At 40.2% G+C, this 25,000-nt stretch overlaps 5 protein-coding genes across 6 annotated transcripts in view; 4 read left to right on the top strand and 1 right to left on the bottom strand.

Moving 5' to 3' along the window:
* LOC131676627 (uncharacterized) overlaps positions 1 to 25,000 on the top strand; it is a 36,422-nt gene that overhangs the window by 7,292 nt on the left and 4,130 nt on the right. The gene's annotated exons all lie outside the window — the stretch shown is intronic.
* On the top strand, positions 4,997 to 8,542 carry LOC131676623 (major royal jelly protein 1-like). The gene is made up of 5 exons (XM_058955819.1): positions 4,997 to 5,773; positions 6,940 to 7,166; positions 7,222 to 7,409; positions 7,468 to 7,635; positions 7,695 to 8,542. The coding sequence occupies exons 1-5, from the start codon at positions 5,649 to 5,651 to the stop codon at positions 8,463 to 8,465; spliced, it is 1,479 nt and encodes a 492-aa protein (XP_058811802.1). The 5' UTR covers positions 4,997 to 5,648; the 3' UTR covers positions 8,466 to 8,542.
* On the top strand, positions 10,211 to 10,801 carry LOC131676628 (dolichol-phosphate mannosyltransferase subunit 3). The gene is made up of 2 exons (XM_058955825.1): positions 10,211 to 10,495; positions 10,603 to 10,801. Exons 1-2 carry the CDS (start codon positions 10,346 to 10,348, stop codon positions 10,735 to 10,737), a joined length of 285 nt encoding a protein of 94 aa, XP_058811808.1. The 5' UTR covers positions 10,211 to 10,345; the 3' UTR covers positions 10,738 to 10,801.
* On the top strand, positions 13,198 to 21,350 carry LOC131676626 (GILT-like protein 1). The gene is made up of 3 exons (XM_058955821.1): positions 13,198 to 13,419; positions 20,425 to 20,913; positions 20,976 to 21,350. Exons 1-3 carry the CDS (start codon positions 13,354 to 13,356, stop codon positions 21,144 to 21,146), a joined length of 726 nt encoding a protein of 241 aa, XP_058811804.1. The 5' UTR covers positions 13,198 to 13,353; the 3' UTR covers positions 21,147 to 21,350.
* LOC131676624 (trypsin-4-like) lies at positions 21,255 to 22,553 on the bottom strand. The gene is made up of 4 exons (XM_058955820.1): positions 22,426 to 22,553; positions 22,233 to 22,362; positions 21,603 to 22,174; positions 21,255 to 21,538 (listed from the first exon to the last, which is right to left on the bottom strand). Exons 1-4 carry the CDS (start codon positions 22,531 to 22,533, stop codon positions 21,359 to 21,361), a joined length of 990 nt encoding a protein of 329 aa, XP_058811803.1. The 5' UTR covers positions 22,534 to 22,553; the 3' UTR covers positions 21,255 to 21,358.

The following is a 25,000-nucleotide window of genomic DNA, read 5'->3' as shown; positions in this document are numbered from 1 at the left end:
GCGGTGAAGCATTAGTTGCCTTATCCGTCGCAACTCGGGAGTCATTCAGTCTGCTTGCTCTCACGTTATCGTTCACACCCATGTCATCATAGGTACTGCTTTCTTGCTGTTCCCCGGTCAGAGGTTCTTATTTGTTTCTTGTTCTTACGGATCTCTGTTGCAAATCCTTTTTCTTCGGTATTAGCTGGTGATGCTAGTTGTGGGTTTGGGAGCGGTTGTCGTCGTCGTTTTCCCTTCATTATTGGTTAATTGGGTCATTATATTTGGTTTATCTATAAGTGTCAATTGCTGCTTTTGACTAGCAGCTCCGGCGTATGTTTTTCCGTAGTGAGCTGTCTGGTTACAGAATTGGCATGTTGGGGTCTGCCGCGGAATATGAAATCAGCATTGTTTGCTTATAGATTACGCTATTCTTGGGTGATTTGCATTCGATAGTCATGTAAAAGATATTGGTTTACTCAGTCGCATCTTCACAATACGAACGATGTTGGGAATACCGGTGAAATAATTTTTTTCCATGTGTCATTCGTAATAGATTACACTTCTTCGTATTGCGACATAATTCGTTTGATGTAGTCTTCCTTAGTGCGCGGCGCCAAATCATGGATACGAACGTCTACCATGTCGTTTTCTATATACACTCAGGGTTTTTACGCGGTTTTTTTGCGCGATTTTTTACGAGGTTTTTTTACGCGGATTTTCCAATAATCGACTCGAGTGAGGTGAGATTCCCCATTGCAGTTAAATGGGCGTCTCACGTCACTCGAAGTGACTCTTCAGAATTAGGTGAGAAAAGTCACTTAGAGTGAGGTGAGATTAGTCATCTCACGTCACACGCCGCGCAGAATAGGGCCGTTAGACTTTTTTCTGAAAATAAATTCTAAGTCCTTTTAATGGAACTTAGAAAGAATTTTGGCAGTTTTTATTTTGCGCGGATTTCGCAATCAACACGGTTTCTGCAAAAAATATTCTATGTCCTTTTGAATGCAAAAGATTTAGAAGATTTTCGGAAAGATGGAAGAGACGGGTCTGGAAGACTCCTTATGGTCCGCACCTCAACAATATGGGTATCTTCGGAATGGAATTGACGAGTAGCTGCCAGAAATAGATTTTTGACGCCATTTTGAAATCCAAGATGTCGACTTCCGGCTTAGCGAAATTCGTTATATCCCAATCAATATGGGTATTTTCGGAATGGTCTTGACGAGTAGGTACCTGAAATTGATTTTAGACGCCATTTTGAAATCCAAGATGACAACTTCCGGTTTAAAGCATAAGTATAAGCATAAGAGATCGCCTGTAGTTGCTACTCCGTTATTGACCAGAACCAAATTAGGTTGCAAAATGTTGATTGGAACAACATGCTTGGGAATAACATGATGAGCCACATTGTACAATCTATTCTGATCCCTGCATGCTGATCAATACCGACGCCGGCCACGTCCGAATGCAGATCTTCTGGGAAAGGAAGGAATGTTAGTCCGATACATGTTGCTACTAGAGACCGAGGAATCCTCTGCATCTCCACATGTATCACGGGAAGGGGAGAGTTGTTAGTAAGTGTGCCAATCGCGTTATTATGTAATAATTGCTCTGGGCAGCCGGCTGCCGAGAATTTGGGAAATTTATCATTTGTTGTATTTATACGATTAGCAAAATAAGCAACTTGAACTCCGGATAGCCGGCTTAAGAGGAGCACAGCTTATATTTTTTAATACTATTCAATCACGCGACGAATTTTTTCGTGGTTTCTATCGTGTCGGTGCTGATTTTACCCGGCGATCGTTTGAATAAAATGAAGAATCTTATACAGAAAGTTCATCAGACTCTTCCATAGGTGTCGCGGAGTTGGTGGTTTGGTTGAAAATAGGGTCTAGGATTCGCTCCAAGCAAGCGATGCGACCTGTAAAGCATAGTTTATTAGTTTGTAGTTCAGTTAGTTTTCGAGAACACGATCGCTCGAAAAATAAGATCTTGTTTAGTTTTTTGTTCTTTTAAAATCTGGGTAGCCGGCTACCGAGAGTATCCTGTTTTCTAAACAAAACCAATTCAACTCCACACAGCCGATCGTGGGAGTATTTCCCAGAAAAAACTAATCTTATCTGCTTAATGGGCCGGATCACTATTTATTGCGACATTATTTAGACTAACTTCGCTATTCCTTCTCTACGATATATTTTTTGGGTTGCAAACTACCGAGTGATAACACGTTATTCAGACAAAGAGTTATGATAGCTCTAGATGTTATAAATCAACGAAAGTGCTTCCTATTTGTAATATCGGATTGTTTGCGTCACGCCGACGTGCTATCTATTTCTACTTGCAATCGTCGGCGTGGCGCGGCGGCGGCGGCGGCGCGGCGCACACCTCTACCTCGCAGAAAAGCTTGTTTAACAAACGTCTTACGCTGATCCACTTTGTTCGACGTTTTGTATCCCTACATCAGTAGGGCTAGTTTTTTGTAGGGTTTTGACGTCGTACACGCAACACAAAATGCATTACACGCAACGCAAAAAAGATTAAGAATTTTTATTTTGATGAAAAAAATGCATTTAATTTCGCTGATATTTAAAATGCATCACAAGTGATCTGCCCCTAGGTTATTACTATGTTATAATTGTCGCAAGGTTCGATGGATAGGTATTTTAAGCTGGATTGATTTTTTTACCCGTTGTATTTAAGGGACCGGTTTAACAAACATCCATGATGGAGTAGCGAAAGAGCTAGCAAAGAAATCATAGCAAAACTTCGATCTTTTCCAAAGCACTACGGAATGAGCTCATACCTTTCACCAAATACCGACGATATTTAAAATAGCGACATAATCCTAGTCGTACGTCCACGGGTACTCGATCCAAGACGAAGTGTTTTGCCAAAGCCCGACACAATAAAACACAGCGACTCCCGTTCTAATTAAATCAACGCTACCACGGATATACAGCGCTATCTGGCGCAGCGGTGTATTTCCTGCTAACTTGTGCACTGCAATTATCCTGTCATTTTGGGAACAAAACTACAAAGACACCCGACCGGTACCGATTGCGTTATCTAGCTGCATGGGTGAGGTGTAATATTGCACAGCTTGCTCTCCGATCGCGGTTTCATGTACGCGTAGGAGGACACTTGTCTTACCATTGATTCCGTCTTATCGGTTACCCTGTTTCTGGACGCTATTAAATTTGAGCATATGCTTTGATAGAATGCATCAAATATTGTTCAGTGTATTGCACCGGCCTACTAGTTTGATTCCAACCCGACTTGTATGATGATATTTCCCCGCTTTTGAAATGATTTCATCGGCATCACTCGTACATGTACATTTCATACACAAATATAAACTTTTTCCATGACTTGCGATTCCCAAGTTGATTAGAGGCTAATAATTCAATTGCTGCAGGATTTTTTGTGCGTCTGCGTGTAAAACATTTCGACTTGAGTTTCTTTAGAAACTATTTTCACGTTTTGATACTAAAACTCTCGAAGTGCTGAACACACAGTCCCGTCACCGTGCATCGTCATCGTTCTCTTTCGACATAGAGCAGAATATCATCCTATTTCTTGTTTTTTCAATTTTTTGTTTGTTTGCAACTACAAAACAGCAAAAAATAGGGTTATTGAACCCAATTCCAGCATATTTCATATATTGATCCTTGTTATGTACCTGTTTTATTGAACAATGTCTGCTATCTTTGTTCAACACTTGACTCGAATGAGAGGATGAAAATTAGGGTGCTTCGTCCAAAAGCGAATATTTCATATTTTTAACATAAGTTTTGTTTTTCTGTTAATTCTTAGGAAAGAAAATTATTGATTCCCATTAAGTGACAATCCACCGATGGTAGGCCTAGTAATCGAGGAAAAAGTAGCCTTGCTTGGCAGCATTGAAATAGGTAGCTCCACCCTATGATGCTCACGAATGCAATGGGATTACCACGAACAAGTTGAAGATCGGAATGATAAAGACGCTTCACCGATATAGCACGTAAATAACAGGAGATGTCTGTAAACAGGGAAGACCCACCTTGGACATCGAAAATATTGACGGTCAAACTACAAATAAAAATTTCAATAGCTAGTAGACACAGAACACTGGACTTGGATTGTCGCTGGTTGAATCATTCGGTGTGTAACGCATGCTTTCGTCTTTGCTTGAGAACCTATTGAAACGAAGCTAGTTGTTTTAAACATTTTTTGATGGAACTGGGTTGAGTTCTTACGAAAAGGGTGTAAGCGAACTTGAAATAAATTTCAGGTTCAAACGCGTTCCAATTTTCAGTTCAATGGCGTATATCCTTGTTTCGAACCTGGCTCCAAATAAACGTCCAAAATTTTGGTCGGTTTCAAGTAATTTGTTTCGGCCAAAAAAATCTATCTGTATTGAATTTCAAAAAAATCTGCATTAAATTTAAAAAAAGCTGAAAAATCGCAAAATTTATAAAACTGTGGAAATCTGTGAAATTTTCATCAAAATGCCAAAAATCCGTTATCTGTGACTAAAAATCGTGAAATAAATCAGTGAATAACAGAAAAATCAGTGAATGTGGTAACCCTGCACAAAATACTAGAATCTGCAATCGTGCGATTGCACACTTATCACAGTTAAACAGATATAACGCGCCTTTTATTTTTCATTCCGCATGAGCACTATATCTAGTTTAATTCCTACTCACCTAAATGGCTTCAATTGATGTTTACATGTGCTAAATTTTATCCGAATCGGATCGCCTACTACGTTTTTTCATTTTACCATTAAACGATCTAGTAGCGCTATGGATGATGTTTCTGTTCACGGTCGGTTCGTTTGTCTGTGCCCCCATCTTCGCTAATGGCAACAACCTGTCGAACAACACCCATCGGAACGTTCGATAAAGTATGTTAGCTGTAGATTCTGATTACTTGTAAATTCTCACATGATTGTACAATAAACACAAGGATGTGGTTTTCCATCAATCATATTAAGCAGACAGGTCATTCCCGCTTCAACGCATCGCTCCACTCTTGAGCATTTTCATCGATAAAGTTCCGGTTTGTTCTTCCTTTCGTTTTGGTACTATTCATATGAATCGTCTGAGAGCCGTCGTCTGGTAGTGGTCTGTTCGTTTTAGGCTTAGACGTCATGGATAGAACTGAGTTTTACTTCGTTGAAAAAAAAATTAAATCACACCGTGAACCGGATGCAACATTATATAACCGACGGCTTTGGCAGGCTCAATGATCGTCTCGTGTGGTTGTGTTGTAGAAAAATGGCTCCAATTTGTTTGGTGTTTATAGAAAATGTTGACTTTTCATTGTGGCGTGTACTTGACACTGCCACTACCGATGTAGGGTGGTCGAAAACTGCTCTATTCGCTGCTTCGCTGAGTGGTTTGGTCCGCTGTTCGCCGGCCATGGTAACAATTAATAATTCACTCTTTTTCTGCATGGTTGTTTGGGGTTTCATGGTCAGTTTTGGAAATTTTTACTGGTCGATGCCTTCTCTATGGCAACCGTGACTGATTAGCCAACTGTTGGGAGGAAATTCCGTTTGATGTAGGAAGAGCAGTACATGGATGAGATGGTGAGATTTCAGGGTTCGTAGTAGGCCGTAATCGGAGCGTATCGTAAGCATTGACAGGTTGTCTGTTTTGTTGATCATAGATCGAAGTGCAATGATGCGATGTGCTTCAATCTGCTTTCATTGTATGTTGTCAAATTTAAAAAAAGACCGCAAGGAGAAAATATCCAATGGGCACACAACTGAATATACCGAGCTTGGAGCAAATTATGACACAGCGTTAGCATCATTCTGGTTGTAGCGATTATAGGAACAAAAGGAGTCTTAAAATAAATCAAAGAAAAATAGGTTAACTAGTCGAGACAGATCATTTGTGGAACACGACTATTTGGCACAGTTCTGAAGGTTGGTTCGATAAAATATCCTGGTTTGATTAATTACTTTTTGTTCAAATATCATTCCAAGCAGACTGGCTGAATCCAGTTAGCCCCTAGGTGTAACAATATCTCGCTTACTGTCTGATATGCATACCGACCGAACAGCTGTTGAATGAATTTGAATGTCAACAAGTGAAGGGATCGATCGCAGGCGTACCCACCCTACTCATGGCGAGTTGTACCGTACGCCAGCATTTGTAAATTAAACTCTCGCGAAGAGGGCGTTCCGCAGTGGATATCGTTGTTTCGCTAACATTAAAAGGCCAGCCTCTATAATGATTGATTTCCATTAGACGATTGTTTCCATCCATTTCATCCATTAAATGATTTGATTGATCAATTATCGCATCAAATCCGGCAATTGATCAATCCAAACAAACAGTTATTACTGGCGATAAATTCAGACATATCCAGGTCAATGATAGTTCAAATTACATTGTTAGTCTCTGATAAGTACGGTATTAGTTGCTTTGACTTGAGCCAGTATAAATACGATACTAAACAGGTTTTTCGGAAACCCCATCAGGAACAAGATATGTCCCTGATTTTATGAATACGTGCACAACAATCGGTGTGCGTGTTCTTCCAAAACTACTAACCAACCTTCGAAATCGAGATTCGTTGATATTACTTTCCTTTTTTGAGTTGGCGCCGAAAATTTCACGTGAGAACCTGAGCTCTGCTTGTATAGCATACAAAATGTTAAACAAGTTTCAAATCCATTAAGTCGTGTAACCCCAACTAGGTTCCGAATCGAGCTGTCAGTCCCACACGTAGTAATAAATCATTTCTAAACGAGCGTATAGATTTGTATAAACTACTGAGTATCGTGTTTAAAATCAATAATTTAAATAGGAAAAGCTTGTACGATTTACGTGTAAGTGAAATGTACAGCTGTTTGTGCATGTTTTTTAGCTGCTGTTACATACTATCAACATCGACCTAGCAAGCCATGCCGGTGCAGTAGGCCAGTATTATGCGTATTTAAACCTATCAATTTATTCGCAGAACGAAAAAGATGCTCGAATGGTCGTGCCGCCTATTGGTTTTGTTGTGCATTCAGGGAGCATGCGCGCAGCAGCAGGCATTCGGCAAACAGCTTAAATGGGTATCGCAGTGGAAATCGCTGGATTTCGTTTTTTCGTCCCCTAAGGAACGAGCAGATGCACTCGCATCCGGCAGGTTTATTCCGGAAAATTGCGTCCCATTGGACATGGATGTCGATTACAACAGCAGTAAGACCGAGCGGAATATCGGCCTAGTTCTATTCGTAATGAGTCTGTATTTCAGGTCCGCTGCGATCTCGAATTTTCGTGACGGTGCCACGGTTCATCGAAGGAATTCCGGTGACACTCGGTACCATCTCGTCACAGCAAGGAGCCAGTGGACCATTGATTGAGCCATATCCAAATGCCCATATTCAGTCCAATCCGGAGGACAGGAGGTGTAACGGGATCGTGTCGGTGTTCAGGACTATGGTAAGTTTGTAGTCGAATTAAGGATTGATTTTGATAACGATTGATCTATTCTATGTAGATTGACGAGTGTAATCGGCTGTGGATTGTGGATACTGGCAAGATCGGAGATCGTCGTATTTGTTTGCCAAAAATTATAGCTTTCGACCTCCGAAGTAATCAAATCATTCATCAGTATGAAATCCCAGCGGCACAGCTTGTCTGTGATGTCTCGCTTCTAGTCAATATTGTAGGTATACCCGTGTCATGATTCAACAATTCCTGCAATCTTCGATTGTTCATTTTCAGCTGGTTGAAGTTCGCGATCCTCCTCCAGTGGGAACGTGCTCCAGAACCATGGCTTACGTAGCTGATGTTACCGGTTTTGGCTTGATAGTTTACGACATGTCACGAGGCAAATCCTGGCGGGTGACGAATAAACTCATGAACCCCAACCCAGACTATGGCACATTCACAATCGCTGACGATAGCTTCGACCTCATGGATGGTGTGCTGACTATGGCTCTCAGTCCACGTGGTCCACCGTCCACAGATTTCACCTTCAATTCAGCTTATCGCAGCTCACGAGTTTACAGCTCCGCTCTGCAGAACGATCGGTTGCTGTTCTTCCATGCGCTGGCGTCGATTTCGGAGAATGCCGTTCGCACATCGGTTCTGCAAAACGATACCATGTGGGAACAGGACGTTGGTGCGATGCCACGTGCTTTCCGGGTGATTGGAAGGCGAACATCGCAGAGTGCTCCGGAAGCCATGGATAGCAATGGCAACTTGTTCTTCGGTTTGCTGAGCCAGATGGCGATCGCATGCTGGGACTCGACTACGAACTACAACCCGCACAACTTTAGGATAGTTGCGCAAAATCTGGAAACACTACAGTTCCCCAGCGGATTGAAGGTTATCCGCAACCGGAAGGGGTTGGAGGAATTATGGGTGCTGACGTGCCGGTTCCAGAAGATTATGACCGGTACGTTGAATACGAACGAAACGAATTTCCGCATCCAGGCCATACAGATTCCGGAGCTGTTGGATGGGTCGCGATCGTGTGCGAGTAAGCAGTAAGTCGCTTGCTGTCTAGTTTCGTAAGTTTCTGTGGTAAGTGAATGTGAGTCAAATTAGATTCTAAGTATATATTTGGACGGTAGTCTGTTATTTGCTTCGAAATTCCATCAAATCTTTTCGCTAAAAATAATTGGCAGTAATTGTTTACTTTTTTGGTTTCATGCATCACAATAGAAGTTGTCATGTTCGATTGGAATGACACGTATGAATTTTTTTTCGGTGGCATACAACAGAGAAAATAGATCGAAATAGTGGGTGATGAAAATCGTAGATTTTTCTAACATGCTAAAAATTAATATGAGTTTCCAGTCTACAAACAAGGAGAATCAACATGGAACAGTTTTCAAACCTATATAGATTATTTTCTTGTATAATATGTCAATTGAGTCAAAGAATGTGAACTTTTAAAGTGGGATAAATGTTCGATGACTTTTTCAACGTTCAAGATCACATAATTTCGAAGTTCCTAACTTTGAAGGTTTGAAAACTTCGAGAAGTTTTCCAACCTAAAACAGCGCATACTTTAGTGAAAAAAAAGTTAGTGATTAATTCTCATTGAGGTAATCATGGAGCATTAATTCTTCAAAAGTAATACGAGACTTTTCTGCCTTTAGCAAATTTTTTATGCCATTTTTAACAATTCTGTTGAAAATATGAAGGCTACATGAATGCAACATATCGATATTTAAAACCCCGAAAACCCCCCACTGGGTGCGGAAATTTACTGCTTGTGTTGGTGATGAATGATCTTTCTAATGTGCGATTAGGAAAAAGATGCACAGCACCGCATTTTTTTTTTTGATAAATTGTGAAAAAAGTCATTTACTCGTCATTTATTTGATAATCGTTATATGTAAACAAACTACTGGATGATCTATGGACCTATCCAAAAATTATGTTAGAAAATAAGCTGAATACTGGCCATATTCGGTGAGGCGTGTGGCATGAGACTACTTAACTCGCCTCACTCTACGTGACTTTTCTCACCCGATTCTGATAGTCGACTTGGGTGAGGTGAGATTTCCCATTGCACTTAAATGGGCATCTCACGTTACCCGAAGTGACTCGTCCGAATCGGGTAAGAAAATTAACGTAATCGATTGACGAGTTTGACAATCCCAAAATGGCATCAAACGACAAAAATTGCATGCAATGGTAAAATAATGTATGTACCTAGGTAACCAATTGATCAATTTAGCGATCCAGATTTGAATAGCCAACGAGTTTTTTAATATACAAGTTGTTAATGTTGGATTGACTTCATTTCACCCTCGTGAAATGGCCTTGTTCTTTGGCCCCTTGAACAAAACAGTTCAGAAATCCATGCATTTAGCAACATTTTTTTTATAACCCAATCGATTGGGGTCATTTTGACAAGTTTAACAACGCTAAAATGGCATCAAACGACAAAAATTACATTCAGTGGCAAAAATTAATGTGTACACCTAGGTAGCCAGTTGTTCCATTTAGTGATCCAAACTTTTTTTTTCTTTGCTGTGTCAAGTGAACTTTACCTTTTTGAGTATTTAATTGTTTACATATACAAGTTATTAATGTTGGAATAACTTCATTAACTTCATTTCACTCTCGTGATACTAACAGCTTTGGCCCCTCGCACAAAACAGTTCAGAAATCCTCAGCGTCATGCATTTGGCCCCCTCTTGTCGAACACTGAAACTAGACAGCTTTGCGCAGCCGGCGTGCTGCGACTGACAGCCTCGTACTGACAGCATACAGACAGCCACCACGTCAAAAGCTTAGGCGTTGTCAAAAAACAACACAAACAACTTTCAGAGCAATGCCAATATAAACATTTTTCACTCGATACCGTTAAAATCCAAACTGAATTAGACCGATTTTCAGTTAAAATTGCTAGTAAAATGACGAAGTTAGTAGAATGGTTAATGGTGCTTCTCGCCTTCTTTACGGTGTACTTTGCTATAGTTGCCCGGAAGGTACAACATGATGTGCTTGATGATTACATGTACGAGATTATGCTGTCGCCGTTGATTCTGCTTGCGCTTTTCGGGGTAAGTAATTTGAGTTTGCATTTGTTAAAATACGAGATATTTGTGACCCGAAATGAGTGGCTGTGGGAACAGGATATACGGTATAATGCTTAATATATTCGTTTTAGGCCTTTTCCGCTGCTATTGTGCTGTACCGGACGTTCACGTTTAATAACTGCGAAGAAGCCGCCAAAGAGCTGCTGGAACAGATTAAGGAAGCTAAGGAAGACTTGCGAAGCAAGGGGATGACTTTCACTGATTAATGTAGGTTTTGGATGGTTAGATAGAATTTTATGTTGTTAATAAATATGAAATTGATTGTCTTTATTTTGTATCGTGTTTGGAATACGATTTGAAATCGCAGAACGCGCGGGAGAAATCTCCATATTTTCCCTAACTAGTAGACAAATAGCTTTATTCTGCATTATAACAGATCGTATTTTTTTGAATGACTACCTCCCATATTTGGCGCTAATCTGGTATTATACTGGATCGCCTTTTTGAACGAATGTGATTTGTATTTTCAATTACTGCAGCAGAAGCAAACGGGACTCAGATTCGATCACATTCATGCAAAACAGCAATCCGTTGCAATGCAGAATGCAAGCCGACTCGCAAATTTGTTAGATGTTTAACGTTGTTAAAAAAAGTTCAACCTGTGTTTGGCATATAAATAAATTGAGAGAGAGTCGTTGAATGCAAACTCTTACATTCACAGGTGGTTTTTGATCACACTTTTCCGACTGTATGGAACTAACTTTTTGTCTCTTCGTACAGATTTAAATTAGTCGAATGTATATATTTATCCATGAATTGATCATGCGATCTTATCCTCCGTAGCTGGGGCTCAACCATACTACAAATGATTTACAGGAACTGCCACTTACCCTCTGACCCGCTAGACCATTAATGAAACCACGACTTACCGTGCACCCATTTTCTGTTTACCAAAATTGAAATCTGTGCTTCTGAGTCACACATTATTGTTGTCATTAATAACCTCGATTTGTCATTATTAATGCTAGCTGCAAGTGCTTGAAAAATCGGTCTTGCAACTATTTTTGATCAAAAAGAGCAAAAAGTAAGTCAGTTCAGTACAATGGAAATTATTACCGGTCGACATCTTTCACATTTCTTTTAAAATTTTGAATCGGTTAACACATGTGTTATACTCGAAAAATATTAATTATTGTTGAAATAGCGTTGGTCACTTCAATTTCATAGAAATCTACTTGCATTCAGGAAAAAATATCTCTAGAATCTTAGGCTTCTTCATCTGAGTAACGTTTTAAGCCCTATGCGCTACAGTTGATCCTCTACGAACAATATATGAGTTGTTCATACATAACTGTCGATGACATATATCCCCTAATACAAGCTGAATCTTCCAATGATTGCCTTAGCGAAAAAAATAACTCCCTAATTGATGACTAATACTCCTGGATTTGTACAGCGCTTTTTGTTCAAAAACAGTATGAAAATGATTGTGTTTATAGTTGGACTTTATGCCGCCCAACAAATATTTTTCATTAGCACATTATCAGTGGTCATTTGTATCCATGAAGAGATAGAGTAAAGAGACCATTTTGGCCCTATTGGGGAGAATGCAGCGCTATCACATGAATTAGCTGCCTTTTTCGTTTTCAAAGATCAGCCTTTCTCAGTTTAATCTTAAGAACCAATATAATATTAAAATGGACTGAAAATGGTGAAATGCTCTTTTTTGAATGCAACGAAAATTTGACCCGAGCTTCCCAAATATCGCCCTACGATTTAAACCAATGTGTTGAACCAAGATAGGAAATGCTGATTTAACCAATGGCTTCAAAAGATTAGGGTGATAATAGAAAAATGGGCCCAATACCCTACTTTTAATGACAAATTAATGTTGTCGAATGTACAGTGACACTCCAAAGCGCCTCTTTCTACAGCGAATGTTTGACCGGCATCACGTGTGATAAATGCCATCATCATCATTATCACATTGAGGAATGACAAAGGCACGATCAATCGAACAGTAGGCGAATGGCGATGAACGTGATGAACGTAACAACCGATATCGAAGACAGTCTGTCTCTATCGTTAGATGTTGCGCTAATTTGGTTCTGAAACGATCCTTCTGGAATGACGCGGAGTGCAATATCGAAAGCAACTTTTAACTTTTGGTATTCGACCCAGCCTACTGATTTTTCTATCTCTACATACGAAGTTTAACAATAGAAAACACTCAATTGATTGGGGTCGCTTTGACAACATAAAAAGTGAGTCATTTTAGATACCCTGATTTGATTGTCTTGCATTATCAACTGTTCACTTTAACAAGACAATAATATTGGCTACGATAGAATGACTTCATGCCACTCTCGTGATGCGATCGCACCCGAGCACAGCGGTAGTTGTGGTGTTGATCTCGCTGGAATTCACCACGCCACACCTCTACGGAGGGATCGGCTGAATGATCTTCCTTTCTTCATATTACCCATGTGTTAATAAGCAAAACACACATTTGATTACACATCAACTTCAACGCAGCGTCTGCAGTCACTACCAACGATTAGCACCTCGAAAGGCTTGAACGCTGTTGTTTTCCATTCGTTGTTTGGACCATGTTTCGGCAACCTGTTTGCATGTTTGATGGTGGTTGCGTGTTCGAACAGCACTCTTTCGTGGTATGCATGGTGTGGTCGCGGTAGCCGCATCTCCGTGAGTTTAAAAAAACATGAACCTCGTTCAGTTAGTCGCGACGTTCCCAGCCGTTAGCACGTAACTTGGCTTTTGCGGGGTAGAAAACCTGTTCCACAAGAAATAAAGCTTCCAGCGAAAGTGATCTGTGCTGTTGCATAAGTCTCCTCCGAAAGGGTTTCTGCTAGAAACGCAAAATGTTGACGAAGAATCTGTTGCTGTTGGTGTGTCTGTTCGTTGCTGGGAGTTACGCACAATCCAAGGTAAGTGTGATTGACCCCCTTTATTGTCCCGTGCCGTTGAGCGGCCTACTGCTACCGCGATTAAGGTGTGGCTCGAATAGAACATTTTCTATTTCCCACGGTAGAAAGCGGCGGAAAAAATCATTCCCCTTTAGCATTTTAATTGTTTTTTTTTTCGTACGCTTCGTTGGCCGTGCTAGGGCACAACAGGGCAGCGGAAAATGCCGATGGATATGTGTTGGGATCTTGCATTTGTGGTTGCTTTCTTGGCGGTGTTCTAACGCAATGGTATAATGGCGGTTGTGACTCATCGCGTGAACATGAGTATGTAGCTACCCGTGCCACCGCCGACTTTGAGTGGTTAAAAAGGCAATACTGTAAAATTGCTATGGTAACGACTGTTTGATGGTCAAAGTGGAGAAAAAATCGACGCGGAATAAGCTCCGAAATATGTGACCTTGAATTTAAATATTGGACGGAATGGGGTTGCATTGCGAGGGAGTCGGCGTAATTTTCGTGAGCTGAAGATGCCGACTGCATTTTTTTTCTAAAATTGTTTGAACGAAATGAGTCACGCAATATTATTATAGACGATTTGTTTATTGATCAAGAATGATTAAAATTATTCAAATTTCAGTTACTAATGACGTTTTTGCTTGAACTTGAAACTGAGTCAGTTCATACATTTTGACAGCAGTTGGGGTTAGAAACTGATCCAGTTTTGCCTCAAACAAAAACCACATTAGTGGCACTATATTCATTGGTAACTTGCGCTTTTAAAGTGCAATTTACTTCTTTAAACTGATGAATCGATAACGATACGCATAACTTATTACGCTCGGAAAACACAAGTAAACTAATTTATTGGCGAATCAATTTAACTCTTTCAAAAATATAAATGGATTTGCAGATAAATTAACCGTATTTCTGGAAAAAGTGATAATTATTCAAAATTAATAATAATAATGACCTAGTTGATCCAAAGTAGGCACACAATTCCGCACCGAGTTTTTTTTTAAACTAGGCGCATTAGCTTAACTGAGTCGTGGATCTTTACTATATTTAAAATAGATACAACCAAAAAAAAGCTTGTTGGATCTATCGAGTCGACTCTGAATAAGGATCCATTAATCTTCTTTATATCAAACTATTGTACTTGTTCAGCCCTATTGGATGTTTTGCTTGTCTATTGGACTTACGGGACACTTTATGTTAAGCATTTGCTTGTTCGCTGGTGGAGCAGTCTTTGTTGAGTGAGTGTTTGTTGCTGCCTGCGAAGTAGCTACTGTTCGGACAACTACTGTTACAGACTCAATCCAGTTAGGTAATTTCCGCATAACTGAACAGTCAGTAAATTTTTTCAACTGATAGCTCAGCAATTTGTCTTTAATTTACTGATTTTCAGCGATATATTTTCTGACTTTCAGCTAAACAAACGTCACTTCTGCTGCGATCTCGGTAAAAGCTTTGTTAGCTGAGTGCTCGGGTAAAACTCGGTAAAGTTTGTGAAACAAGCTGGGGTTCAGTAGAACAAAATTAAGTGTGTAGGTTAGGTTTGATTGCAGAAGATGGATTTTCCACAACAGCATAATGGCTTTCGTGCTTTACAGTCTGATCATAGAAATGTTACGAAGGTCTTTTGATTCCTTGTCTTACAACTAGAACACTGTCGGGAAATCGTACCTCTATTTTATCATCCTTTGTTACTCGCCACCAAGCATTTTAGGTAGTTTTGTAAAACAAAGCATTTCATCTTGAGCTAGCATGTTGACGATATCAGTACTGAATGCCTTAGACGATAAAACTAGATGCGGGCGTCTCCCTTAAGCCGTTCTCACCGAAAACAAACTATTTTGCGCCGTTGGAGAATATTACTCTCACTCTAGTTGATTACTACTCTTTTTTTTTATGAGATCATGATGCGATTTTAACCCCACTAGATTTATGGCTATCCCATCAAAAATGACAAATAATAATAATTAAAAGTGTTGCTAATTTTAAATCATCTCTGTAAGATGAAATACCTTCCGAACAATAAAAACCGTGAGATAGATCCTAAAAGAAATAGTAAAACCTGGCAGTTAACTGCCAAAGCCATACATACAAAAGATTAAATTTGAATCACTTCCTGGAATAATGTGATTGGTCATTTTACGTCGCGAGGATGTGCAAGTTTTTTCCTCTCCTACACACTATTAGGCCTCAGCTAGTAATATGCAGTTGGTGGGTAGCATTACAAATTGTACGGTCTACGCACGAAGGAATGATAATGATGGTATTTGACTTGCAAACCACCCCCGGCGATTGCAATGACAATGCACCCGGGCTAAGTAGATAGTAACAATAACCGCGGCAATCGATGGGGTACTTTTTTCTTACCGTCGCATCGTCAGTATACTACTATAGTATAAGCAGTGGGTCGGCTGTTTTGAAATGCAATTAGTTCAGAACAACAGTTATATAGATAACTTACGCTTTCAATGCTGCTAGATTTTCTATCTGGAATGTACATACTGAGAAAGCGAACACAATTGCGTGTAATTCCCTTGAAAAAGTATAGTGTCAAGTCGTGACTCAAATAGCGTTTTCATTTTCACGTGATACTACATCCGTGTAGTGTAAAAAATCGTAAAATTTATTACAGCCGAGTTGGTAAGAGATTAGTTGGTGTTACATCGATTTAGTGCAATGTCAAAAACGAAAATGTCACAGAATTACAAGAGCGGTTTCTTTCTAACTAAACTTCCCACTAAAAGCTAAAACTGAATTCGATTACGACACGTTTCCCATCATTAATTGCAAGCTCAAGCGGCACAGAAAAAAACATAGTTCCCCGACGAAGCTGTCAACGACTGTTACACACTCGATTATTTACACGCGACAGAGGTCTGCTGGAATCGAAACGGTAATCTCTGATGTAAACAAACGGCGCTGAACGCAGAGCTCTTTGATAGACTGTGACTCCATGGCTATCTTGGATGGCACCGCACATCTCAGCTACTTTGCAGGCAATTGGATCACTAATGAATCATAAATTATCTTCTGTCATTGCTGCTGGTAAACGATCAGAAATCGACAATGCGTTGATGAATGACTTGACGCTTTGCGTAATGAATATTCTCACGCTTTCATTTTCAGGATGAATTAATTCGTATTGTTGAGTACATACTCTGTTTATGCAGTAGGTTTGGGAAAAATGGTATTTGGCAGTAGCGTTAAGTTTTGTTTTGCCAACAGCCTATTGAAACTCGTTTCATTAGTGAGAAGAAAGACTTTATTTGCGCAACGTCTTTTCGAATTACTTCCGCTTGATCAAATAAGCCGGTTGGATTTATTGTCAAAAATGAGTTTTTCGTTGGATTTAATTGCTTCACATTCATTTATTGAACGTATCCAATCTAAGTTGAATTATATCAATTCAAGATTAATTCTCGTAAAAATACGCTTCTTTTTTATATTTATTAAGCTGGAAATATTATTAGCATCATTTATTGTAATTGGCAACATCAATGAAGCACACATTCAAATTGCTGATTCGATATTATTAGCTCATGTAGAAATAAAAATTAGCAAAATAAGTCTAAAAATCCACCATAATTAACGTATTAGAACCTCTGTCTCAAGCAAATTCATGGGACACGAGCAGTTAAACGATCCCACCCGTGATGTTGTCAAATGTTAGCACTACTGTTCCAAATCTACCAAACTATTTCAGGTTATGTATGCCCTGTGAAGCAGAAAACTGTTAGAATATTACAAACCCGACCCGACCGTGCGCGAGAACAAGGCTGTCACATTCTGTCACTCGACCCGAAACTGGTGGAAAGTTACACGCTTTCATTTTTATCAGTTCATGTTTTGCTATCAAAATAAAACGCGAAACAATGCTGTTCACCTTCAAAGCGCGGCCGTAACTACTACTCCGTTTCGATTGTGATTCAACGCGGCCATTAGCTAAATTAGTACCACACACAATGGGCTGCCGAAGTTGGGTGGAATTTGAAATATTATCAAAAATTGCGTTATTAGTCGTACAATGAACAATCGACTAGTTCCGATCTTTAACTCGCCGTTAGTTATTATGGCCAGATATGTATTTATGCATGGGAATACTAGGCTGGGACGGAGGATCCCACACATACAGTCTGTTCAATAGAAAATAATTTTATGATATAGAACGGTCAAAATTATGAATCTTAAACTGAACCACTCCAGAGAGTGTCTTGAGGTCGTTATTTGACTAGCGTCCCTGAATGCTTCAGTTCTCAGCTGCTTGTACGTGTGGTATGTCGGGAGATAGTAGATAGTAGAGACACTTTTCATCATCCCTTCCACAGGAGTCATCCACATGATTCCCACCGCAGTTAGTACAGTTCATGGCCAGCGGTACAAAAGACGTACAGGTAGACGAAACTTGTCAAAGAGGAGGAAGTTAGGTAGGGTAGATCCGGCGATGGCCATCCGATAGGAGTCTGAGACGACTTATGTCCACTTTCCGTCAGCTGCTACTGATGCTGAATGTAAACGATTGCTCTGCAGTATCTTGTGAAACACTGGGTCTTTAAAACAGACAAACCCTTGCTTCTGCAGATTCTCGCAATTCACAGCTGGTAGGTATACGCTGTACTCCCTCGTAAAGTGCTCGCCAGCTTCACACTATTTATCACCACCCGAAGCATATCAGTGCGAGCTTTTGGTGCTAGCAGCTTACAAGATGAGATGCACTGTCACCACTATGCTGGTCGAATAACGGTTAACGTGCACACACAAAATTTCAAAACCTCGAAGAGGCGGAAAATGGTCAAGATAGCCTTGCAAGCTTTGCATCACAGCGCTACATCACAGGGACTGAAAAAAAAACGTATACACGCTCTGTGAGTCACTGTGCGAATGACATTCATGATCTTGTTCATACTTCAAGCAATTCAGTCGACAGTCTTAGTGATTTATTGTGAACTGATGCACGAAATTCGGAACATTACGCCGGTTGGTTGACATTCGTTGGCGTGAATCAGTTTATAAAACCAAAAACCATGAGATATTATTTTGCGCATTATATTTTTTGCATGTGGACTATTTCACGAAACTCGGAATGCTATTGATGGATCCATTCTTGCCTTATGAACTGGTTCACGATTCATAGTATAATGGAATGGAGATTAAAAAAAAATGAATCTCTAAAAATAAGAATGTTTAATAGTGAAACGCACGAATCAAACCACAGTAAATCTCGTGATTTGTAACTTGCGGTTAAAATTAATCGAATACTTAGAGGTTGCAGTAAATCCAGTCCCTCTGTGCCTTCGGAGAAAATGAAGCAAATTTGATCATATGCAAAATCCGCATCTGACTCAGTTCTGTACCGGTATGAGGTAATACGACTCGCAAATCTTCGAATCATCCACTGAGCTCTTGACGTCTTCCCATCATTGTTTGTGCATCATCTTTCGGAAATGAAAAGTAAATTCTTGCAAATGAACGTTTAAAAATCAAGACATGCACAAGAGCATACAGACGGATTGAATAGAGCTGTTTCGCTTGTCCGCGACGTGTCAGCTGAGATGAGGGGTAGGGGAACTGTGGGAAATAGGGACAGGGGAGGTAAGACGGTTACATGGTTATTTTAGGCATATGACTTTTCACAGTCAAATGAATTGTATGTGTATCCTATCATTATGGATAACATTGAAATATGAAAAACTCAGTAGGCCTTGAACACGGATAAACGTGTGCAATTTAAACAAACATTGAAAATCAGTAGTGCATCTTCGTGCGGGTGTAATTTTCAAGTTTCTGATTTTAAGGTTTGTTGACAAAAACTTGCTTTTCCTGTGTTATATTTAAGTATAGACGTAATAGCCCATCTTGCCCCCAATTCACCTACTTTTCTACATAGGAACACTGCCAATGACTCGACGCTCCATTAATCGCTCTGGTAATAACTTTTTCATGATCACGTTCATCGCAAGAATGTTATTGTTTTAATTCAAGCACCTGTTCTGTTAGCTGCTTCTCGTCGTTCATAGTCGAGACCGAGTAGCAACGAACAGTAGTGAGTTGCGCGTCGCTTTCGAAAATAATCTCCAACCGCTCCCGGTGCGAGGGAGTTCGACATGCAGTGAGTGGCATACTAATTGGTTGATTACAGGTGCTCGGGGATGATGCACAGCGATAATGACAGAGAGAATGAGACTAGAGTATGGTATTGATTACTTTTTAAAGTTGTTTTCCATTTCTCTTTGGCAAATTCTGGAAAAATTATTTTCTTTATATGAAGTACTAGTTAATACCAGCCACGCATTGCTGCGACTTTCAACGAAATAGGAACAAAGCACAATTTGTTCCGAAACGTTATCTGGCAGGCAGAAAATCCAACCTCTAGCCATGGCTCACAAATACCCTTTATTAGAAATGTCTACTACGTATAAATTTTTACCGCAATCGAATAAGCCGTTTGGGAGTCCATAAATCACATACATCGAAGAACCCGGGGCTATTCGGACCTACCTAAGTAAATCACCTTTTAGGTGGATGAAAGAATTTGGTAGATGAAAGAATTTGTTGGTAAAAGGTCCGCAAGCCGCTGAACGGTGGTTGATGGAATAGGGGGTTCGAATAGCCCCGTACACTCATTTCGCATAAAAGTGGTGAGCCTCAAGCTTTCTAAAACACTTACGTGATTTTTTCACTTTTATTTGTTGCTTTAATCATGGTTTTACAATTATAATGATTTTTGTTTTGAGGGTGATAATAAAATGGAACATCTCCTTTCTAAAAAAACAATGAATTAGATTCAGCTGTCAAGATTAATGTTTTACAATAGCGGTTCCACGAATATGTACGACAATCAGAAAGTCTTGCGATCTTCTGAGAAATCGAGTGGATCCGAATTACTCCCACTGTCTTAATAGCCCCGGGTTTCCCCACAAGCATTGACTTTTATACGTATAGATAAATATTGAACCACTCTGGCTATAATCTCTCAACCTAAAAAATCACATTTTCATCATTCCCCTTATTCCACAGGTCTCCGTGTACATTTACTACGAGTCTCTCTGCCCGGACAGTGCCAAATTTATCAACCAGCAGCTTTACCCGGCGGCCAAACAGTTCAAAGACAACATCGATCTGAAGTTTGTCCCCTTCGGCAAATCGTCCTACAGAACGCAGGGTTCGGACACAATCTTCGACTGTCACCACGGTCCGAACGAGTGCTATGGCAACAAGGTTCATGCCTGTGCTTTGTATCACATCCAGGGTAATTCGTTCCAACCGAACAATACTCGCGACGTGTTGATCCTGGAGTACGTGAACTGTCTGATGGAGCGAGCCCAGTTCCAAGCCGGCGAATTTCCCGGTAAGGTGTGCGCCGATATGCACGAAATCCATAACTGGGATACCATAGAGCAGTGTGCCAACACCACCGAGGGCAGCAGTCTGCTGAAGAACTACGGAGATGAAACGGCTAAATTGCAGCAACCTCTGAAGAGTGTTCCGACCGTCGCTTTCCGACAGGTATTTGAACGTTTTTTTCTTGTCCGAATTTTTAAATTATATTTAATGTTTACTCATTTCAGACATTTGATGCCGATAACCAAAAGCTAGCGGTGGAGAACTTCCGAGCAGCTTTGTGTAAAAATTTGAAACCATCACCAGTTGAGTGCCGTAATATTCCGGGAAGTGCTCCTGCAGTCGCTTCATTTGCCCTGGTTACCCTTCTGTCTGTGATCCTTACACGCATGTTCTAATGGAAGAGAAAGCCGCCCGCAGGTGCTTAGCTTAACCTGTACTTCATCTTCCAACGTGGTGCATTTAACTGTGTTACTATTTCGAAGCGAACTCCGTCCATACTGTTGTAAACAACATTGTTTTCGTATTATCAGAGCTGTATTTTATCAGTTGTAAACGTACAATAAATTGAGAAATAAAGTGACCTTACTTGATTTTAAGAACCGTACAATCAGTTGCATACACACGAATCCTTGACGTTGTTATTAATCCAGCGCAGAAACCGGCTAACTCTAGTGTACACACCGGGGAAATTCTTTTGGGCACAAGCACGTCCCCACGAAACGATACCTACCAGCTCGTAACGACGGGTTTCGTTGTTGAACACTTGCAGCGGTCCACCACTGTCACCCTGCCGATAACATCTCAAATATCAACCACAAACTCCCATGAACAAAAAACAAACAATCAACTACCTGACAGGAATCCCTTCCTCCTTCGATAAATCCAGCACAGATCATTTTATTTGTAATCCGAAACGCCCAATAACCCGATCGGCGACAATTCCCATTCGTTAGAATGGGCACCTGTAGCTCTTGCAGCGTATCCGATAGACCACCGAGGGCCGTTTTGCCCCAACCGGTTACCACCGCCGTCTTGCCTTCGTAAACACTGTCATTCGCTTGGGGTAAACAGATCGGTACCAACCGATCGCTGCTTATCGTAACCGGAAACGTTAACTCCAGCAGTCCGATATCGTTGTTGTTGGAGAGACTGTTGAAGAAAAATGTTTTGATCGATTTCACGCTACGTTCGACCGAGTTCGTAGTAGGCTGGGTACGGTTGTGAACCAACAGCTGGACGCGAAATCGGGCCGGACTGAGCCGAACGACGCAGTGTGCTGCGGTAAGAATGTAACGATCGGTGACGAGTGAACCACCGCACGTGAAACGGTTGTTGTAGTACAGTGCCGCCATCCAGGGGTAGGTGTTTTCCTTGGCCATGCTTCCGCCGATGATTTTCTCTAGGGGTTCGGCGTTGCCGCACTCTAGAATGTAGTGGGATGTAACATTGGAAACTATTGTGGAAATGAGAGGGTCGTTTACTGCATTCGGTACAATTCAGCGCTCGTGTTGTCGGGACTTGTTCGGTTCCGTTCGGAAGGTCGGTTGTAGACTCCATCGTGAAGTCATCCTGGGTAATGTCAAAGTAATCAGTCGTTGGGGCTGATGGAATCTGCTTGAACACAAATGATGTTAAGTTAATTTTGATGAACGAAAGCGCACTGCTATGTCTAACCGTTTCCGCGTACTGATTGGTGATACTTATCGCTTCAACGATCTTTGCCGATATCACAATTGATAAAAAGGTAGAGATATCAATTATACTGATATTTTTTCGGAACATCGCAATCAACGTGTGCGAATTGGTCAACCCTTGGTGAAGAACTGATCTTCTATATTCATTTTTGGGGTCATCTGTTTCAATTTCGTTTTCTACTATTATTCGGTCGTGTCTGTCTTTCGTGATTCTGCGTTGTGTCTTGGAGATTGTATAACGGGACAGGGGTCTGGGCCAATAATGCATGCTGGATGATCGCTTATAAGTTTAATCGCTTGATCGATATTCATGAGGGATGGATATTTTGTTTGCTCTCGCTTTCCTGTATGTCTACACCGAATGCACTTTAAAGTAAACGGGGAAGGACGGTTGAATTCATCACAATAAAGTCTATATAAAACCGGTAGAAAATGAGTAGACATTGAATCAGTCCCGAAAAACATATTGTGTGTGCGGAGACTGCATACTGTTTTTCGGGAAGTAAAACAAAAATGATACAAAATTGTTCTGCATTGAATGGAATAATTAGGGCTTGTATACAAGGTCTCATTCTCAAGTAAAGAATCAGAAAATTGACATAATTGTTCAAAACCATTTTTTACAGTCCAGTTCAGTAAATTTCGAAAACATCTACTTTTACGGATTAGTGTTTTTGAAGAAGTTTTATAGCATAATACACTCAGCTACTCGAAAATAATTTTGTTGATATCACCCAATTTTTTGGAGAGCTTATTCTTCACTAAAAATATTTAGATACTTGGTGTCTTCAGTAATTGAATCAACTTTGTTGAAGACATGAATCAATTTTGTTGAAGACATGAAAACGCTATGTATTCCGGGTATCAAAGTACAAAACTCCATCAGCAACAGATTTCGGATAAGCTCCTTTGGTGAATACATACACTGCATTTTGAGAAACCGACCGTAGTGAAGGCTAAAATGAGAATATAACCATTCTGAGGAACTTCATTCAATCTTCACGTGAAACAAGGATAAAGTGGTCCATCGCCACTGCCATCGCTCTGTATTGGATATTTAACTATTAATGCTGTGTTAAATCCCAGCTGACTGCAAAAGAAATAATTATCCTAAATTTGTTCCGTACCCTGCTTAAACATATCTATGTACAACACAAACTCGCAAACGAAATTGCGTCACCAAGTGTTGCTTGCATACTTTCTTCCTGCATGTTTGCAAATATACATGTGCTAATTCTCCCTAGTCCACCCAGTGGGAGTTGAACTCGGAGCGGATGTTTATGTTGCAAAATGTTTCCAATTCGAACGCGACAGCACTGGCCCAGTCGAGGGTTTTTGAATCAAGAGCCTCAGTTCCCCGTAATCTATTTATCTTTGGACAAAACAGGAAGTTTACACTGAGCGTCATTTACTTTTACTTGCGGATTTGATAAACATGTGTAATATCCAAGCTAACCCCACTCATGCATGGGAACCATCAGACCGCGCGTTTCGATGCAAAACAGCGCGGGCGTTATCATCCACTTGAGGGTGATCAATCGATGAATAATCGTAACGAAACGGGTTCTGAAGGTTGGATGCTATACTGAATGCAAGTTGACAACACGAAATTCTGTCAATTAAATGCTTTATTATTAACCATTCTCCCTTGTGACGCAAACACAGAACAAAACGAAGAAGGCGGCGAAAATGTGATTATGACATTGCTATACTTGTAATGATTTCGTTGCTGGATTCGAGATTTTATATGGATTTTTAAAATATTAGAGCAAACTTAGAGCAACTCTAATCTAGCAACAAAATTAGTTCTAAACGTTCATTGAATAGAAATGAAGCCTTCGACCTATTTCGGATCTGTTTATCTAGTAACGTTCATTTTATTACAGTTAACGAAGGTAACGCATTCCGCATTGAATAAGCGGAAAATTTCCTAGAGTCGATTTATCACACCCACATTTTCCTGTTAAATCATGTTTTATACTGGTGAACATTTAAAAGAGAAACATCTTGGAAGGCTTTTAGATATACAGTAATGACCAGATTGTTCTACCCTTAACCAAAGATAAACTCAAGATTACTAGGTTCTATACAAACGATTGCAAAACTATGGTTTAGCAACCGTGAAGCAATGAACCTAGTAAAAGTGTGCTTTTGCTACCCCCTCGTTGATTGGCGTCGAATGCGTCGCTTCATATTTAAATGCGTTGATAAAGCGTCATGGATACCTACATAATAAACAATGTTGCGAAAATTCTCAGTATAAATTAGGTTCTTTACAGACACAGTTAACCTCTCTTTACTTGACAGTTCACTTGTACTGTTTACATGGACTTGTGGACGACTAGATTCGCTCGAAGCAAATCGTAAAGAATTTTTCTAAGTCCATGTAAACAGTACAAGCGAACTGTCAAAAATGAACACTCAGTTCATTTGTGATGACACCGTAAAGTATTCAATAATGTTCCGACTGGGGAACGGTTGTTATCGTGGAGGGTTACATTACTTGGTTCCTTCTTTGACATTTGAGTTTTCCAGGCACCTGATCGTCTATTAGA

Source organism: Topomyia yanbarensis, chromosome 1 (genome assembly GCF_030247195.1).
Source record: "Topomyia yanbarensis strain Yona2022 chromosome 1, ASM3024719v1, whole genome shotgun sequence".
NCBI classification, from domain to species: Eukaryota; Metazoa; Arthropoda; class Insecta; order Diptera; family Culicidae; genus Topomyia; species Topomyia yanbarensis.
The sequence above is the reverse complement of the archived record's forward strand: the minus strand, read 5'-3'. Positions and strand labels throughout refer to the sequence as shown.